This window comes from Anolis sagrei, chromosome 2, assembly GCF_037176765.1.
Source record: "Anolis sagrei isolate rAnoSag1 chromosome 2, rAnoSag1.mat, whole genome shotgun sequence".
In the NCBI taxonomy this organism is placed as follows: Eukaryota; Metazoa; Chordata; class Lepidosauria; order Squamata; family Dactyloidae; genus Anolis; species Anolis sagrei.
This window is the reverse complement of record NC_090022.1, coordinates 194,090,026-194,110,438: the sequence shown is the minus strand read 5'-3', so window position 1 is coordinate 194,110,438 and position 20,413 is coordinate 194,090,026. Positions and strand designations below refer to the sequence as shown.

The 20,413-nt window shown below is 42.6% G+C and overlaps 1 protein-coding gene across 1 annotated transcript; it reads left to right on the top strand.

Moving 5' to 3' along the window:
* The first annotated feature begins 7,733 nt into the window (after window positions 1-7,733).
* WDR13 (WD repeat domain 13) lies at window positions 7,734-19,402 on the top strand. The gene is made up of 10 exons (XM_060762726.2): window positions 7,734-7,817; window positions 12,272-12,358; window positions 13,587-13,827; window positions 14,928-15,037; window positions 15,288-15,418; window positions 15,947-16,254; window positions 16,663-16,843; window positions 16,936-17,077; window positions 17,202-17,320; window positions 17,541-19,402. Exons 2-10 carry the CDS (start codon window positions 12,318-12,320, stop codon window positions 17,723-17,725), a joined length of 1,458 nt encoding a protein of 485 aa, XP_060618709.1. The 5' UTR covers window positions 7,734-7,817; window positions 12,272-12,317; the 3' UTR covers window positions 17,726-19,402.
* The last annotated feature ends 1,011 nt before the right edge of the window (window positions 19,403-20,413 follow it).

The following is a 20,413-nucleotide window of genomic DNA, read 5'->3' as shown; positions in this document are numbered from 1 at the left end:
ATTATTTGCGTATAGGTGTGTTTAGATTAAATTTTACAGGAGCTCACTCCCTGGTTCCTGGTTACAGAGATGCAGCCTCAGTTGATGTCAGATCTTAGTGGAGGGGATGGTAGTTTTATCATCAACTGCAGTTTCCTTGGCCTGTATTGCACCCTTACATTGCACCATATTGACAGTTTTGCAACCTGGGTTGTTGTGAGTTTTGTGGGCTGTATGTTCCAGAAGTATTCTGTCCTGATGTTTTGCCCACATCTATGGCAGGCATCCTCAGAAGTTGTGAGGTCTCTTGAAAACTAGGCAATTGAGGTTTATCTATCTGCGGAATGACGGGCTTTGAAGCTGCAAGGCCATTAAATGTTAATCAAGGTTGCCAACTGCAACATTCACACTTGCCTCAAGCAGACAAGAGTTCTTTCTCCCATCCTGGACATCGTAGAGACATCACACTGGGAACGAAGATCCGTATAGTTAAAGCAATGGTATTCCCTGTAGTCAGGGTGTGAGAGTTGGACCATAGGAAAGGCTGAGCGAAGGAAGATGCTTTTGAGCTGTGGTCTTGGAGCAAAGTTATGAGAGTTCCTTGGACTGCAAGAAGATACAACCAGTCCATACTTCAGGAAATCAAGCCCGACTGCTCATTGGAGGGAAAGATATTAGAGACAAAGACGAAGTATTTTGGCCACATCATAAGAAGACAGGAAAGCTTAGCGAAGTCAATGATGCTGGGGAAAATGGAAGGAAAAAGGAAGAGGGGCTGACCAAGGGCAAGATGGAGGGATGGGATCCTTGAAGTGACTGGATTGACCTTGAAGGAGATGGGGGTGGTGACGGCCAACAGAGAGCTCTGGCGTGGGTTGGTCCATGACGTCACAAAGAGTTGGTAGCGACTGAACAAATGAACAACATCATTGCGCCATGTGACAAAAGTGGGGATCTTTTGTTCAGCAACAATTCCCAGGCTGGATCTACACTGCCATATAATCCAGTTCAAAGCAGATACCCTGGATTCATAAACTGGGTTATATAGTAGTGTAGATTAAACACCAGTCCCACTTGTGGAAGGTGCCCAACGCATTTGGAAGGCTGGTTTCCCCATTCTGGCTTTACATAGCTGAGGGAAGGCAAGTGCTGCTCTGAGGCAATAGGAAGACCCCAAGGTGCTTGTGTGGACTGAATGGAAATACTACTACTACTACTACTACTACTAATAATAATAATAATAATAATAATAATAATAATAATAATAATGTGAAAGGCAGTCAAGAACCAACTTTGAAGGAAGTCAATAGTAGTAAACTGCTTCAAGTGCAAAAGACAAAGAGTGAATATCATAAAAACACAATGCAGAGCAGAAAAGAAAACTGGTGAAAGACGGCTCTCCGTGGACAGTTCCTGGGAAAAACTGAAAGCCAAATTGACAAAGAAAAAACATGGCTGTGGCTCACAAATGGAACTTTGAAAAAGGAGACGGATGGCCTGTGGTGTTGGAGGAAAGTTCTGAGAGTGCCTTGGACCGCCAGAAGATCCAACCAGTCCATACTCAAGGAAAATAAAGCCCGACTGCTCATTGGAGGGAAGGATAGTGGAGGCAAAGGCGAAGTATTTTGGCCACATCATGAGAAGAAAGGAAAGCTTGAGAAGACAGCCTGTTATAACAGACATAAGGCAAATAGACTCAGGGCCCTTCCACACAGCCCTACATCCCAGAATATCAAGGCAGAAAATCCCACAATATCTGCTTTGAACTGGGTTATCTGAGTCCAGATAATGTGGGATTTTCTGCCTTGATATCCTGGGATGTAGGGCTGTGTGGAAGGGCCCTGAGACTTGTAGGAAGAAAGACAACAACCCAGCAATAATATCTATAGACTATCACATGAGGCATACATACTGACATTGAAGTTGGACCAAGCTAGGTGATGGGAATATTGCAAGATTGTGTTATTGCAAACAGCAGGATGCATTTTGTAACACTCATATAATGTTTCCACTAACAGTGTGCCTACCTGCCAGCAGTAAAGTCAGGAGTCCTCAAACTTTTGAAACAGGGCCAGTTCACAGTCCCTCAAACTTTTGGTGGCCCAGACTATAGTTTGTTGTTGTTGTGTGCGTTCAAGTCATTTCAGATTTAGGGTGACCCTAAGGCAACCCTATCACAGAACTTTCTTGCCTTTTTCTTCCTCTGAGGCTGAGAGTGTGTGACTTGGTTAAATCATCCAGTGTCCAAAACCACAGTCTAAGGTTCAAACCACTACACCATACTTTCTGAATTCTTTTCCTCTCATTTCCTATCTACCTACCTACCTTTCTTTATTTTCTCCTTCCCTCTTTTTTCTACCTCTTTTTTCCTTTTTCTTTGCATGGAAGCAAAGAGTGAAGGAAGGAAGGAAAGTGGTAGAGAAGAAAGAAAGGAGAGAAAGGGGGAAGGAAAGAAAGGGGCAAAGAAGGAAGGAAGGCAGGAGAGAAGGAAAAAAGGAAAGGAAGGAAAGAGGGGGGGAGGGAAGGAAGAGAAAAAGAGAGAGAAAGAGGAAGGATGGAAGCAAAAAGCAAATGAAGGAAGGAAAGAGGTAGAGAAGGAAGGAAGGAGAGAAAGAGGAAAAGAAAAAGGGGGGAAGGGGAAAAAGGTAGAGAATGAAGGAGAGAAGGAAAGGGAGCGATGGAAGGGGGAAAGAGGTAGAGAAGGAAGAAAAGAGAGAAAGAGGGAGGGAAGAAAAGAAGGAAAGACAGAATGAAGGATGGAAGCAAAAAGCAAAGGAAGGAAAGAGGTAGAGTAGGAAGGAAGGAGAAAAGGAAAGAAAGAAAGGAAGAAAGGAAGAAGCGAAGGAAGGAGGGAAGGTTGGCCATACCAATGCGTGATGGGTACAGCTAGTATGTAAATAAGTAATGACATTGAAGCAAGAAAAATTATTGCATCCAACTTCACTGATCTTATCTGATCACTAAGTTGTGTGGGTTACAAACAACATTGGTTAATTGCGCCACCATTTCTCTCCATGTCAGGAAATGCACCATTTTCTTATTTTCTGCCTCTCAGGACAGGCTTCAGCGGGCATGGTTCTCTCTTTACCTCTGGCAAATCAATCCTATTTGGGGCTATAAAAACATGATTTATCACTTTATGCTCATGGCTGCAATTCTGCTCCATGCTGATGGGCAAGTCGCAATAAAATCAGTGGGACTGCAATTGTGAGGGATAAAAAATAGGCTCAGTACACATTATCTCATGTGGCCCACAGGAGTTTACAGCCGCCAGCCTTGTACCAGGCTCTGCAAGATTTTCAGAGAAATCATATTCAAACAAGGGCAGACAGGAATGGAGTTGGCCCTGTTTTCTGTCCTCTAGAGATTTCCAACATAGCTCCACCCTCTCCCTATAAAGGGCCAGATTGCAACCCAGCAGGTATAGCTGGTGTTTGGTTTGGGAGTGGTGTATCCAGCGGCTAGCCATGGCTGGGACTCAGAAGAGAGGTTCTCTAGGCGGCAGCGGCTGGGACATCCGAAGCTGGAAGAGATTCCAGTGAGTTTTCTTGCTTTAGTCTTGAGATTTCTCTTGCCTGGCCTATGAGACAGTGCTGTTGAAAATTTGGCAGAAGTGGCTTGCCTGCTGGCATTTGGGTCCTCCTTGCTTGAACATATCCCAGAATCTAGCTTCTTTCCTTGTTCTTTATCCAGAACAGGTCTAGACAATTTCACTGGATCCAGTTTTCTGCCCCAGGACCTTCTGGAGGACCACACAGGTTGCCAAAAACGCCCCCTCTCCCCACCCCCCCCCAAAAAAAAAACAAAAAACCTGACAAAGGCATTACAACTTATTGGAGTCCACTTCCAGTTTTGCAAAATTTATATTCTTTTGGATATAGTGTAGTGGTTTGAATGTTGGACTAGGACTCTCGAGACAAATGTTCAAATCCCTGCTGCACAGGGGTGGCTCAACCCATTACGCAAAGTAAACATTTGCAGTATAGTTGATTTTGCCCAGGGGCGCTTTTGAGGTGCTCTTGGGGGAAAATAGACCTTGACATATGCGAGTTGTAGTTACTCGGATGTATAGTTCACCTAAAATCAAAGAGCATTCTGAACTCCACCAATGATGGAATTGAACCAAATATGGCACACAGAACTCCCATGACGAACAGAAAATATATATCAGTGATTGTCTGGGGGGGGGGGGGGGGGGCAAAATATTGTTTGCTTACTGTTGAAAATTACCTAGGGACGCCTCTGCTTGTGCACATCATACTCTGACCCTATCTACACTGCCACATAATCCACTTTGAACTGCATTATAATGGTCAGTGTAGATTCATATAATGCAGATTGAACCACATTGAATTGGATTATATGAGTCTACACTGCCATATAATCCAGTTCAATTCAGTTAATCTGCATTCTGAAACTGGATTATATAATAATAATAATAATAATAATAATAATAATAAATAAATAATAATAACAACAACGAAGTATGGATTGTCGATGTTGCAATCCCAGGTGACAGAAGGATTGAAGAGAAACAACTGGAAAAGCTGACACGATATGAGGTTTTAAAGATCGAACTGCAAAGACTCTGGCAAAGCCAGTCAAGGTGGTCCCAGTGGTGATCAGCACACTGGGTGCAGTGCCTAAAGACCTTGGCCTGTATTTAAACACAATATGCGCTGACAAAATTACCCTCTGTCAGCTGCAGAAGGCCACCTTACTGGGATATGCACGCATTATTTGCTGATACATCACACAGTCCTAGACACTTGGGAAGTGTCCGACGTGTGATCCAATACAACATTTGTATTTTAATGATGTTGTGTTTTTATAACATATCTTTACTGTGAAACACACAAAACAAGACAAATAAGAAAAGAAACTCAAAGAATAAAGAAAAAATTAATCTACCCTATCACCTACACCCCCCCCCCCACACACACAAAAAAAAAAGCTTAAAAATTTGCTTCCAACACACCAAGCCATAGACAAAAATGTAAAGGCATCAGTCACTTCCACGCTACTATTTAACTAATATTTAAACTTCTGTCTAAAACGCATATTTTTAAAAGCCATCAGTTTGAAAGCCCAGAGATGTCATCTTCCCTTCTTTATAAATGAAATGGCCTCAGTCTTTTTAAAAAATATCCAGACTTCTTTCTAAAGCAAAGTGGAAAGTTTGTCCATTTCTGCCATTTCAAATTGCTTCAATATCCCATCTTCTTTTATTGCTGGCTGTGAATTACTCCATTTTAACATGCTGCCAAAACCATATAACACTTTTTGTTCAAGGCCTTCATTTGGCAAACTTAGTAAAACCAACTCAGGTTCCAATGTACTATATTCTAGTCGTAAACATATCTCAGTGTCGCCCACTGTAATCTGCTTCCAATACTTCTTAGCTTTATTACATGTTGACTACATGTGATAAAAAGTTCCTTCTTGTCTTTCACATTTCCAACTTTTGTTATTTTCTATTTTAGATCATCTTGTGGGGAGTTTGATACCAACTCTATAAAATGTTATGAGAGCAATATTAATAGTTATTAGTGTTCTAACAGCAAAAGTGTGACATCCGTTTAGGCTGAAGTTCTGTATATGAAAGCAAGCCCTACAGAATTGGCATCTGTCTGACTAGATACATATAGGATTGCACTGTAAATGTACTTATCAGAACTGGGAGATAAGACTAATCGAGGCTCAGTCCCAGAGCGATCTCCTTTTTCCTTCTTGAGTGCATGTTCATGCCCTACAAAAGCATAACAAAGCCTCTGGGTTCCCTTATCTCTGTAAAAGCCTTTCTGTCCTCTTGCCAGAGAACAATTACAGCGTGATTTCAGGATTATTATGAACAAGGGTTGGTTTGGAGGCTACCTAAAGCATCTTTTAGAGGAATGGTTGGCAAATACTGGTACTAAAGAAAAAAATGTAGGTGGGAGAATGAGGGCCCTTCCACACAGCCAAATAACCCAGAATATCAAGGCAGAAAATCCACAATATCTGCTTTGAACTGGATTAACTAAGTCCACACTGCCATATATTTCAGTTCAAAGCAGATAATGTGGGATTATATTCAGCTGTATGGAAGGGGCCTGAGTTGTGTGTGCATGAGAGCCATTGCATCTATTCTGTAGAATTAATCCACTTTGATACTCCTTTAACTGCCACGTCTCAACGATATGGAATCCTAGGAGCTGCAGCTTGATGAGGCACCACCAGTCCTGAGCATAGGAATTCATTATTTTTTTTCAAATTATAATCTGGCCCTCTAACAGTCTGAGGGACTGTGACCTGGCCCTCTGTTCAAAAGGTTTGTGGACCTCTGCTCTAGACTTTTACCAAACTGATCTGCAGCCTACTGCCAGCATCAGATAAGACTCTCCCCCTGCCCCCCTCAAGGACTTCATATCACATTTACCGTCCTCCCAAAAGGCCCAGGATGGTTTTTACCCTTCCCATTCTGTATTCAATATATACCCAAAGAACTTTGTGTCTTGTGCGGTGGGGGGAGCAGGGAAGGTATAAAAAGAAGGGCTGAAACACTATGGAAAGAGAGATGGGAAGGTGGGGCGGTGAGAGAAGGGGTCTATGTTGTTAATTGCAGCAATATGTTTCATGCTTGTTTTTCAAATAGTTTAAAGGTTTTAATCTACAGTTATATGCTATTGATTTAGATATGTGATATTTTTATATATGTGTGAGTCACTGAATTTGCCATTTATTATGTTGTAAACCACTTTGAGTCTGTCCCCCCGTCCCCCCCAGGGGTGAGAAAAGTGGTACAGAAATGTAGTCAATCTATATAAATAATAATGTAATGTTAGTTTGTGGGTTTAACATAACTCAAAAACCACTGGGGGAATTGACAGTGTTTTTATGAGTGATGGTCAACGAGTGACCATCACTCATAAAAACTGAAAACCACAGCGGAAGGGACTCAAAAAGCCAAAACCCCCAAAAATGCATTACAATGCATGTGCAAAACCACATATATACACAAACACACATATACACAAATATATACACACACATATATGCCTATATACACACATAAAACACATATACACAGACTGGGCCACAGCAAAGCGTGGCAGGGGATGGCTAGTCTATATAAATAATAATGTAATGTTGGCTTGTGGGATTAATATAACTCCAAAACCACTGGGGGAATTGACACCAAATTTGGACACAATACACCTCTCAGGCCAACGAGTGACCATCAGCCATAAAAACACTGAAAAACACAGCAGAAGAGACTTAAAAAGCCCAAAAAGACGTGATAGCGCATGCACAAAACCACATATATATGCAAACACACATATACACAAATATATATACACACACAGCACATATGCACAGACTGGGCCGCAGCAAAGCGTGGCAGGGGACAGCTAGTAATAAATGAATAAGACCTGGTCTAAGCACTAAATAAACTACTATTATTACTACATAGCACTGAGCCATGGCAGTTCAAATGGTGCATGGATTCAACAGTATATGGAGAATATCAGTGCTTGGCCTCTCTCTCTCTGGAAGGTCTCGAGAGCCCTTCTGTCTTGATGAGAAGTCCAATGCGCTCTGCATGCGCTCAGGAGCACTTTTTCCTCCTCCCACTTCCGGTGGAGAACACAAAGCCGGGACTGAAGCCCTGCTGCAAACCATGCTGGGAGGAGAGACGGGAAAGCCCGGTTTGGGGCTGAGCGGGGAAAGCGGAGGCTCCTCCTCCCCCCCTCCTCCTCCGCCTCTTTCCTCCCGGGTGCCTTCCGCTGCTGCTGCTCCTCCTCCTCCGGCTGTGGGTCGGCCATCGCTGGGTCTGAGAAGCCGGGAGCCGTTTGCAGGTACCGCCCCGCTTTTGTATTTCCTCCGCCGGCGCTGCGCCCCAAACCTTTGGCAGCGCCTCCAGCCTGGCGCGTGCCCTCGGGCCCTTTCCCAGGCCTCGGGCCTTTCCCCTTCATCCCGGAGATGCGGTTGCCATGGAGACCCGAAGGCAGTGGTCCTCTCGGGCGTCGCACCCCAAACCCCCCTCCTCGTCGCCCGTGGCAACAGGCCAGGGCCCATCACCATGGCAACAGGCCAGGGCCTGCTTTGTGGGAGAGGCCTAGCTTCTAAGCCTCCTCCTGGGTTTATTCCAGGGCCAGCAAGCCTCCTCCTTTCAGGACTGGCCTTCTGAGGAGGGCTGCCCCGTTTTTGAGGCTTGGGGTGCGTCTCCACTGTAGAATTAATGCAGTTTGATTGCCATGGCTCGACACTACCGAATAGTAGTTTTACAGGGCCAAACTTTCTCTGTCAAAGACTGCTGGTGCCTAACCAGACCACAACTCCCAAGTACAGGGGCCCTTCCACACAACCATATAACCCACAATTATCAAGGCTGATAATCCACAGAATGTTGTTGTAGGTTTTTCTGGCTGTATGGCAATGTTCTAGAACCATTCTCTCCTTACATTTCACCTGCATCATAGAATCAAAGAGTTGGATGAGACCTCATGGGCCATCCAGTCCAACCCCCTACAAAGAAGCAGGAATATTGCATTCAAATCACCCCTGACAGATGGCCATCCAGCCTCTGCCACAGCATCTGTGGCAAGCATCCTCAGAGGATGCATACAGCCCAAAAATCCTACAACAACCTAGTGATTCAAGCCATGAATGCCTTCGACAATACAATCCACAGTATCTTCTTTGAACTGGATTATATGAGTCAATACTGTCACATAATCCACATTATCGGCTTTGAACTAGATTATCAATGAGTTGTTGTAGGTTTTTTCGGGCTATATGGCCATGTTGACCTATAAAGCTCTATACGGTTCTGGCCCAGCTTACTTGTCCGAACGCATCCACCCCTACGTCCCATCCCATAATCTAAGATCATCTGGGGAGGCCCTGCTCTCGCTCCCGTCAATTGCGCAAATGCGTCTGGTGGGGACGAGAGACAGGGCCTTCTCAGCTGTGGCCCCTCGCCTATGAAACACACTCCCAAATGAGGTAAGATCTGCTCCCTCCCTCCTGGTTTTTAGAAAGAAATTAAAATCATGGCTTTGGGATCAGGCCTTTGGACAGTAGACATTTATAGAGTTTAAAGGACATGGACTAGAATGACAATACGACTGGCGAGACTTTATTATTTATTGTTTTAATGATTGCTTATGTACTGTCTAATTATGATTTATGTTTAATTGTGGTTTTATTATTGTGGTTGTTATGGTTTGGCATCGTGTCAGTGTCCAATGTATGGCACTGAAGTTTTGTCAGTTATGTGTAAACCGCTTTGAGTCCCCCTAGGGGTGAGAAAAGTGGTATATAGAAATACTAATAATAATAATAAATGTTCTAGAGGCATTCTCACCTGACGTTTCGCCTGCACCTGTGGCAAGCATCCTCAGAGGTAGTGAGGTCTTGAGACCTCACAACCTCTGAGGATGCTTGCCATAGATGAAGGCGAAACATCAGGAGAGAATGCTTCTAGAACATGGCCATATTGCCTGAAAAAACCTACAACAACCCAGTGATTCCGGCCATGAAAGCCTTGAACAATATATAGATTATCAATGTCCACACATTGTGGATTTTACACAGCTATGTGGAAGAGGCCCAAGACACTGAGCCATGGCATTTAAATTTGTGTCAACCTGCATTGATTCTGCACCATGTAGATGCACCCATTTTGGAGATATTAAAAAAATGAATGAAAGAAAAACCTATATTTTGAGGTATGGGCCCTTCATGAAGAATTATGGTCATTGTGTCATGTACGAATGCAGAAAACATGTTAATTTTCCAGCAAAATGAATAGCTGCGCAAACCAAAATCAATCTTTTCCTTTAGGAATTAGAAAATGAATTTGTTAATACAACAGACTCTCAGTTAACCGGCACCCACAGGGATTAGTAGATGCCAGATAAATGTCGTTTCTGGTTGCTTGCGAGTTACTACTAAAAATAGGCCTAATGCTATACTATCAGCTGTGTAGACTTGATAATACTAAAATACAGTAATTAACAGCAAATAAAGGCAAATTAAACTCAAACTTACATTTTCAGTAAAAAAAATCATTTTTTGTGAAAAAAATGATTTTTAGTTTTTACTTTACCAGTTACTACTTCTGAAGTATAACCTACAGTGTCTGAAATTCAGTTGTGATTTCCCATCCAAGTACTCACCAGGACTGACCCTTCTTTCTTCCAAAATCCATTGGGATCTAATGCCTTAGGGCCCTTCCACACATCCCTATACCTTAGAATATCAAGGTGGAAAATCCCACAATGTCTGCTTTGAAGTGGCTTATCTGAGTTCACACTCAGATAATGTGGGATTTTCTGCCTTGAAATTCTGGGATCTAGGGCTGTGGAAGGGCCCTTAGTCTATTTAAGCAGAGGTGCACTCTATTCTGCAGAAATATATTCTGTCACCATCACTGGCAGAGTCCTGATTGAATTGCTTTCCACTTAGCTTGCCAAGCATCACAGGGCACTTTTTCTTTTACTCTGGGGTGGGTCTGTGCAGCTTTATGACTTTCTTCTTTGCCCTGCCTGTTTATTATTATTATTATTATTATTATTATTATTATTATTATTATTATTTACAGCATTTATATACTGCTTTTCTCACCCCTAGGGGGACTCAAAGCGGTTTACACATAGATAATGGCAAAAATTCAATGCCTTACAACTACAATATTAAAACCATACTTTAAACATAAATCATATTAAAAACAGTACATCATCAAATATCAAAACAGTTATTAAAACCATAAAACAGTCTCATCAGTCGAGTCGCCGTTCCAGTCCTTGTCCCACTAAAAGCTGCATACATCTATTGTCCAAAAGCCTGGTCCCAGAACCATGATTTTAATTTTTTTCTAAAGGTCAGGAGCATCTTCCTATACAGTGGTAGATTTATTCCATTTATTTATCTTATTCAAACCATTAATATATCTTTTGGCCTTGAAAGCACACACCAAGGAAAGAAGCATTAGACTTGGATCCTTTCTCAAAAGATCCCAGGAGAGGCTCCGTGATTCCTTGTGCTGGTTTAAATGGAAATGAAAAGTTTCACTTGAAAGCTTCTTCCAAAATGCATTCAGCAATTGTTTTTAGTTTCTTTCATTAGCCTCCACTTCTTATGACCTCCATTTTGGTGACTAGGGGCCCTTCCACACAACCCTATATCCCAGAATATCAAGGCAGAATAACCCACAATATCTGCTTTGAACTGGAATATATGGCAGTGTGGACTCAGATAACCCAGTTCAAAGCTACTATTGTGGGGTTTTCTGCCAATGCTCTGAGATACAGAGCTGTATGGAAGGGCCCTATGTGTCTTTGACATGTTGGGGTAGCTGGTGGGCAGGCTGATCTGCCTTCTCCCTTTCTCTATGTTTCTGTCTTCAACATACCCTGAGGTAATTCTGGAGACAGCTGCTATTTATCATGCTTGTTGTAAGCAAGCACATACTGCTATAGTAGAATTGACCAAAGGAGAGTCTCATGATTACGCAGTTCAAGCTTTCACTACATTGTTTGCTGCAGCCTGATTCTGAAAATCTGTGTTCTCCAGTCCTTCACCATCCTAGTGCTATTAAAAGCTACCAGGGGAAAAAGGGAGAACATTAAACTATTATGTAAAAAGGAATGTCTGTGTCAGATGCTTTGTTAACTGAGGTATGTTTGTATTGATTTTATGCATCCCCTTTGCCCCCTGTGATCTCCTGCCCCACTGCTATGGCATCAACTGTCGTGATCTTCTGTTTACATGGTTCTCATGAGAGACCTTTTCATCGAATTGCCCTGGATTAACACAGCCACCACAAGAACTTGAGCTCTTTGGTATTACTTTTGTAGCATTCTCAGTAGCAGATTATTTTATAAACTGAACACAGCACCTAAGATGACTTACAGTACATGTAATGCTTGTAAATCATGCGGCTACCTCTAACACACATTTCGCTCTCTCTTTCTCACTCTTATTCTAGTTAACTCTGACACTGTAATTAGAATCAGAGTCAATCTCTTTCTCTAACCCTGACTGACTCCTAACACCTCAAGCTCCTCTACTAGTCATACACGTGCTTTTAAAATCCCTCTGACATCCAGCCAATTATCAGTCACACCCAGCATTCGATTCTCAAACCCTTCCCACAAGATATTTACCAAATCTGAAACACATTGCATACATAACCATATTTTCCCTTAATTGAGCTAATAAATGCAGCAACAGTCTTGCTTTCCACAAATCATCACAATCTTGCTTTCCATCTTATACTGACACCGCTGTATCTGACCCATTGCAGGCACCCACTTGCAAGCTCCCCTGAGCGGCCACTGGCAGTGTGGGGCATGGCAGCAGTGTGGCAACAGGTGCTGGCAGTAGATGCACGGTAAGTTGGATGGAGCCAGGCCAAAAGGTGATGTGGACACAGGGCCGCACTGCTAGGAAGCAGAGGTCCCAAAAGGGGGACCACCTTGGCCCTGCCTTAATTGTTCAGGAACACAGGTGTCTTAGGTGAAAGTCCAAAATCTACGTTTGCAATGGGGCATGAACAACATAGAGGCAAATTAAGTTAATATTTATGTACATCTCATGGATTCCATGGGTGTGTGTTAAGCCATACCAATAGAATCCAGGTCTTATCATTGGCAGTTTGTCCCAGTACATGGATGATGATAATAATAATTTTATTTCTTATCGGCCTCTCCTTATGGCTCAAGGAGGGTTACAGAATATGTGTTTTAATTATTCTGTAACCTGCCTCAAGCCACGAGGAGAGGTGGGTAAGAATTGTAAAAATACCACAAATACACACATCAAAATGTATTTCTATAAAAGATACATATTAAAACATATTTCTATAAAATACATATTAAAATACTCAAAACAGATTAAACAAAGGACACTTGTTTAAAAATAATGCTTAAATTTCACGTTACTGTCCTTGTAATCACTGCAGGATTTAAAATAGCCACTCAAAACAAGATCTGAAATGTGGGAATTGATTTAGCCATCCTAATTTTGGGGCCAAAAGACTGTTGAAATTTCAGAGCCTAAAAATCCTATATTAAGTAAGTAGTAATCAGGGCACTACTTACATTTGCTAGAATAAGTGGTGAAAGTAGAAAACGTGAAGAAAATGACAATTTTTAAACTTGAAATAACACCTCTCTAGGAATCTTTTAAGTCTTCCAGCAAGATTCTGACGGAAGTTGACCAAAGAGGTACACTGGAGAACCTAGAGATTCCTAGGGAAAATATTTAATCAAACCTATAGTCAAATCCACAAGAGTTAAACCCACAAATGTAGATAGCTGACTGTAAATTACTCAGGAATGAATTTTTTAAATGCCAAATTTTTAAATATTTTCTTCATCTGGGTGCCCCCACAAAAAATTATAAATTGTTGGTCTACAGCAACACTGCTGGCTGTGGACCAAAACGCGGTAACAGAGGGCACTGTGCTGCAGGGAATTTTACAGGAGATTCTTTCCACTCAGTTGGTGCTAGTCAACATGGTGCCAAAGAGCCATAGACCAGGGTGGGCTGAGTTAGGATGTACTTTGGCTTAGGCTCCAAGCACCTGATACACCAACACCCCCCCCCCCCCATTGCAGGTACAACGCATACCGCACTCCCAACTTCCCGCAATTCCGCACGCAGTACATCCGCCGGCGCAGCCAGCTGCTGCGGGACAACGCCAAAGCCGGCTACGATCCCTCGCTTCGTAAGCAGTACCTCCGGCTGCGCAGCCAGCTCCTGGCCCAGCGCTACGGCCCCCTCTCAGAGCAGAGCAGCTTCCGTGCATACAGCAACAGCATTGTCCGAAGCAGTCGCACCACCCTTGACCGCATGGAGGTAACCAGGGCTCCTGGGTTGAAGGGCAGCCAGGGAACTATAAAACAAGGAATGCCAAGAGCATTCCTACAGGAAGTATGCTGTATATAAATGAAATTTGGTCCTCTGGTGGGGAGATGCCGAGCTCAACACCTGCTGTGATAAAAGACTGCCTTCCCATGAAGCGGGGATGGGCACAGTGCAGTCTTCCAGGGTCATTTTTATGCCTGAGTCACCACTCCTGTGAGGCATACTGCTAGTTGCAGTACATGGCCATACTTCATGCAGCACAGCATCCTTTGCCACTGTCAGGGCATACACGAGCCCTTAAATGAAGCCAGACCCTCGGCCCATCTAGCCGAGTTGGATCAATGCTGAACAAAAGCAGCTCTCAGTTCTTTCCTAGCCCTACCTGAAGATCTTTGGCATTCCCTGGTGTCTCCCATCTAAGTGCTAACCAGGACTGATCCTGCTTTGTATCCAGAATCAGAAGAAATTGAGAGAATACAGGGTTATACACCACTCTGCCATGGGTACTGTGTGTCCATAAAGGAAACACAAATTATATGGCCTAAATCTGACTGCTAATCCCAACTAGGCCCATGGAATCATGTGATTCATTGGCTTTCCTACAGTTTTGATCAGAAATTGTTTTTCAGCCATTGTGCACAATCAAAGTGACAAATTAAGCATATGTTACATGTAGTCATGTTGTGCAATTCTAATCCTGAGATTTAGTTTTTTAACGAATTTGCAACTCTGGCAGATTTGAGCTAGAGTAACATACCAGAAAGAACAGAAGGAAGGTAAGGGTAAGGTAGATACTGAAAATGTTTAAAATGTAGCTCTTCTAAATTCAGAACTTCAATTAGAAGCTGCCCCCATTTGCAAAGGTTCAAATATAGGAATACAAAGGATGAAATAACATTAGGCTATGTGTACAAGTAACAGCTCTGTATTGAGTGTTGTTGCTGCTATTTCCTCACAGGTACTCCCTTGATCCAGGGAGGCCTGCTTTTGCCCCTCTTCCTTTCAGAAAAGCACTTCTCAACTGCATATCCTTTAGTTCCTTCTTTCTACCAAATTTTAACTATTAATAATAGTTGTATGTTGTGCCATAGGACTTTGATGACGACCCAAGAGCACTGGGTGCCCGTGGCCACCGCCGCTCTGTCAGCCGAGGGTCCTACCAGTTGCAAGCTCAAATGAACCGAGTTGTCTACGATGAGAGGTATGCAGCCAACAGCAGCTTGATCTGCAAGTAGAATGACTTGTATATTCACCCATCTATTTTTTTTAGATGTGACAAAAGAACTTGCTTGCCTGTGTTGATCAAGGACTGTTGATAACTGAGAACTAAATTCTGAGTACAAATGGCTGATGCATGCAGAATGAAGGCTCTGTACTTCTAATTGGCCTCACTCATCCAGCCAGAAATGGCATATCCTTGTAGTAGCTCAATGTCTTGCATCTTCCTTTAGACCCCCAGGCAGTGTTGTACCCACTTCGGTGGCAGAAGCCAGCCGTGCCATGGCCGGGGATACTACACTAAGTGAGAACTATGCTTTTGCCGGCATGTACCATATCTTTGACCAGCATGTGGATGAGGCTGGTGAGTAGACTGGATGCTGAGTGTTTCTCCTTGACCCTTGAGGCCATAATAGTGACATAAATACAAATGATAGTGACATCAGATAGTTCTTTGCAGAGAAAGATACATAACAGGAATGAGAAAAATGGCTGTTATTCCTGTCATTTAAAGTTGAAAGGGACAGCTAAAGCAGGAGGGTTGGAAAAACATTTACAGGCTGCAATTGCCAATTTACTAGTAGACATACTTAAGTGCTGTTGAATGCTATGCTGTTTCTTAGGCAATGTCTCCCTTACTATACAATACTGCTCACAAGATACTTTGGAGTCAGTTGAGTACTGATGTTGAAGAAAAGCATTCCTATTTTCTAAGTGGGGACTGCCTTAGGGATGTAACTGAAGTGTAGAAAAATAATTAAGACTAATGAAGAATCTTTGACAATTGCCAGGCTCAGAGGAAAGGTGTATCTGTGTGTTCCTGCATTTGGCTGTCAAAGTCCAATTTGCCCTCCATCTCCTCCCCTACCCCATGTCTTCCCTTCCCCTGCAGTGCCCAAGGTTCAATTTGCCAATGATGATAAACACCTACTAGCCTGCTGCTCACTGGATGGCACAATTTCAGTGTGCCAGTTGGTACCCACTCCCCCAGTGGTGCTGCGGGTGCTGAAGGGACACAGCCGTGGTGTATCAGATTTTGCCTGGTCCCTCTCCAATGACATCATTGTTTCCACGTCACTTGATGCTACAATGCGCATTTGGGCTACAGAGGATGGCAAGTGCATCCGGGAGATTCCCGATCCAGATGCTTCTGAGCTGCTGTGTTGCACTTTCCAGCCAATGAACAATAATCTCACAGTGGTGAGTGAAGGCTATTTAAGATAATACTGCCCTTCTGCCATAACTGAGGCATTCAGGCCTTTCTCCTTTGGAGACAAGCTTGCATGATAGGAATCTCCCTCCTCTTGTCTGCCCATGATGCAGTGAGAAAAGAACTGTTCAACTTACAAGAAGCATGGAAGCTAGTGTGTAGAATTGATGCTGTTGGTCTTCATTTTTTTGTTTTGGAGGAAATGCTCTAATCACAAGACCACGGGATGAACATAGGTTAAAATATGACATTTATCATCTCTAGATGTTCTAGTTATTTAGTGAATCAAGGTGCCCCAAGTGAAACTAAGGGAGACATTATGTGTGTTGTTTACTTTCCTGTGCTTTATTCTGTACAGTAATATGAATGCAGTCTCTTTATTTTATTTTGTCCATGAGGTGGGGAATGGAAAGCACAACATCCATGTGGTGAACATCTCAACGGGGAAAAAAGTGAAGGGTGGCTCAAGCAAGCTAACTGGCCGAGTCCTCTCACTGTCCTTTGATTCTCCTGGCCGTATACTCTGGGCAGGAGATGATAAAGGCAGTGTATTTTCATTCCTCTTTGACATGGCAACAGGTGAGCTGGGGATCAAATGAGTCTACTAGGGACAAGGAGCAGTCAATATACACTTCGACTTAAAACACAATCCTCTACTTTCCACCCCTCAGGAAAACTGACCAAGGCCAAACGTCTGGTGGTAAACGAGGGCAGTTCTATCACCAGTATCTCAGCCCGCTCCTGGATCAGTAGAGAAGCACGGGACCCATCTCTCCTCATCAATGCATGTATTAACAAACTGCTGCTATATAGGTATGGAACTTTACATGGCTCTATTTCACTAGAAGCAGGATACTTAATGACCCTCCCCTTAGTTGATGGGTGGGACATGATTAATTTTCTGATTCAGTAGCTGTACTTTCTGGTTTTTCGACAGGGTGGTGGACAACGAAGGAACCCTTCAGCTTAAGAGAAGTTTCCAGATACAGCAGAGCTCACATCCTGTCCGCAGCATCTTTTGCCCTCTCATGTCCTTCCGCCAGGGAGCTTGTGTTGGTATGATGGGATTCCACTTCCATTGCAGGGGAAAGGGAGGGCAGCAATCTCCCCTTGTGGTTTCTTTTGAGCTGCCAATTCTAAGCAGTCAGTCGCCACATTTTACAAATGGCTCATAATCATGGCATCACTATTAAGCAGAGGATGGAATTAAGTCTCTCCTAAAGCGCTTCAGGATTGGGACTTGTTGCCATTAATATCTCTTCTTTATGCATTTCAGTGACTGGCAGTGAAGATATGTGCGTCTACTTCTTTGATGTGGAGCGTGCCACTAAGGCCATCGTTAACAAACTGCAAGGTCACAGCGCTGCCGTGCTGGATGTCAGCTTTAACTGTGACGAGAGCCTTTTGGCATCTAGTGATGCCAAAGGTATGGTTATTGTCTGGAAGAGAGAACAGAAGTAGCTGCGCTGACAATTGCAGGGAAGTACTTTATTAGATTGCCACAAGAGGCAGTAAGGTGGAAGCCAAGAGCCCAAAAGAGGAGCACAAGGGCCTGTTCCTTCTCCACTTACTATGTTTTTCCTTGTCTCCTGTAGCTAGTAAAGAACTGAGTATACCTCTACACAACACCAGTACCCATTGCGTCAGTGGTGGGTTAGGTACAGCAGACAAAGGGGTCAGGTTAATACCATGAGAATTGTTATATTGTGGTTTGTAATGTCTAGATTGTGGTTTGCAGCCATCATGGTCTGCTGACAGTTAAGGGCTTCTCTAACTGCTGACTAACTGGTAGAATAGGATTTGGAACTCCAGGGATTCTTTTCTGAATAATCAGCATAGAATTTACTGTCTCAAGTTCCATTTATGAACAGTCTACGCCCTGCTGATGCAAAGCAGCTTTGGTGTTCTAACAATGGCTTCTTCCATCCTGGAAATACTGGGGACCAGAAATATTTACACAGCATGAATCAAAATGCAATGCTCAGTGTTAACCTCACATCCGATCAGCTTGAAGGAACTAGCCTGTCTGCTGGATCTCTGAACTCTGGAGCATTAACTGTGAACAAACATTCCAGGAACGGAATAGAATTCGACTCGCTTGTATGTACATTGGGCTATTAGCACCCGCATGTTTCTCCAGCCAACTTCCAGTGGCTGTATGTCTTCCTAGTTTGGGATAGTGAACGAACAGATGATTTAATTCCCTATCAACACTGTTTCAAGTACTAATAGTGTGTTTACAAAACTCCTTGCTGGAATATTTGCAAAAGCTGTATGCAAAAACGGGTGCTCTGAGAAGCTAAGGTCGCAAGCACATGGAGTCTGTTTAAATTGAAATGAATAGCTACTTAATGCAGTTACATTTTGTCACTTATCTTCTACAGCATGTATGGCACTGTAAACGAGTGGGGAGGGGAGTAGTTGTATAGAAATACTTCTGTATTGTGGCTGTTGTTGTCTGTTTCCCTGGCTTTGTTCTTTTCTGTGAACTAGGAGAAAATGTTTCTAAAATCCTTGTTACAGGCAAAGGTGATAGCCAAATAGATCTTTTCCTGCTAAGTACCCAAAAGATAATGGTTGAGTTAGAGATGCTTGAATGCTCTTCATTAGTACCTTAATGTCACTATATAAAGAAGCATGAACTGAGCTGAAATCTGGCCTCATCTTCATATCAAACTGCACAGCCTAATGCCAGGGGCAAAGATACGTGATTGTGCAAATGAGGGAATTAATAGAATTTATAATAATATAGATTAAGTAATTATTCCAGCATAAAATGTCATTCAATTTGAGTATCAGGCAGGGAATAAAGATCTAGGTTTAGTTGATAAAGGAGTGCTGGAGAACCTATGGCCCTCTATATGTTGTGGATTCCAGCTTTCTGCTTCCTAACAATTGAGTGTGACTGATGTGAGCTGGAATTCAACATCAGGATGCCCAAAGGTCCCCCCTCCTGTTGTAAAAGGACATAATTAAAAACCATGGGGACTTCTGAAAGGAGTTTCCTATAATTACAGGTATGTTTTAGCAAAAGCTTCACACTGATGCTGTGCTAACAGATTACATAACTCTGCTCCTAATGACTGCTACCTGAAACTTGCCTTAGCTCATTTTAACAAAATAAACAATGATGCCTGACATCTCTCACTGCTTTTGTTTTAAGCATATGAAGAACACTAGATCAGACCAATGGCCTGCCTATTTTTCATGTTTTCCCAACAGTGGCCAGCCAGATGGCTCTGAAATGTTTACAAGTGTATGGGGGCAAAAATAATCTCATCAGTTGCTGTGGAGGCACAATGGATTCAAAAGCACAATGCCTCTTGGAATCATAGAAATTCATAGCCTTAGCCTCCATGAAATTATATAATTCACTTTTATGTAATTTAAACTAGAGGGCAACAAACCTTGTAACACTGAACTGGACATGGAAGTACAGATTGAAGATGTTCTTCTTTCTGTCCCGAATCTGTTAATAAGGTCCAGTGTTACAAGAAGAAAATCTTGCCATGTTTCACATAATACATGATTTTATAAACCTCAATCATAAACCCTCTTTCCTCCCAAAGGTTTCCAGGTGTTACAATCTTTCTAGAGACAGAAAAGTGTTTTAAACCCAAATAATTGTCACTGCCCCTTTTTGCACTTTTTGAGGTGTATTTATAATTACAAGAGAATTGGATGCTATCATACGATTAACTGGTCAGTGAATCAAACCTAAATGCCACCCTCGCCCTAAAAATAAAGAACCCCCCCCCCCCCTTCTATACTTCTGGAGGAATCCACGAGCAAGTGAAATGATATGGCGATTTCATATAATCTTCCAATTTTTTTCTACTGGAGTTATTTTCATTTCAAATTCAGAATTACAGAGTTGGAAGTCATCTGATTTTTTTAAAAAAATCAGTAGGTAGAAGATAAAATAAAAAATCCACGCATGTAATTCATCGGTCATATTTTAAAACTTCATAACAGTTACCAGAATACAGCTGTTTCCAGAAACAAGATTTTCAACCCCAACCCACTTCCAAAAAGATATTTTAAAACATTTCCTGTTAAAAACAAATGTATTAGTTAAAAGAGGAAGCACTGGGGCTTTTCAGTTTGCATAGGGTTTAAATCTATGCTGGGTAGTAAGTGCGATTTCAA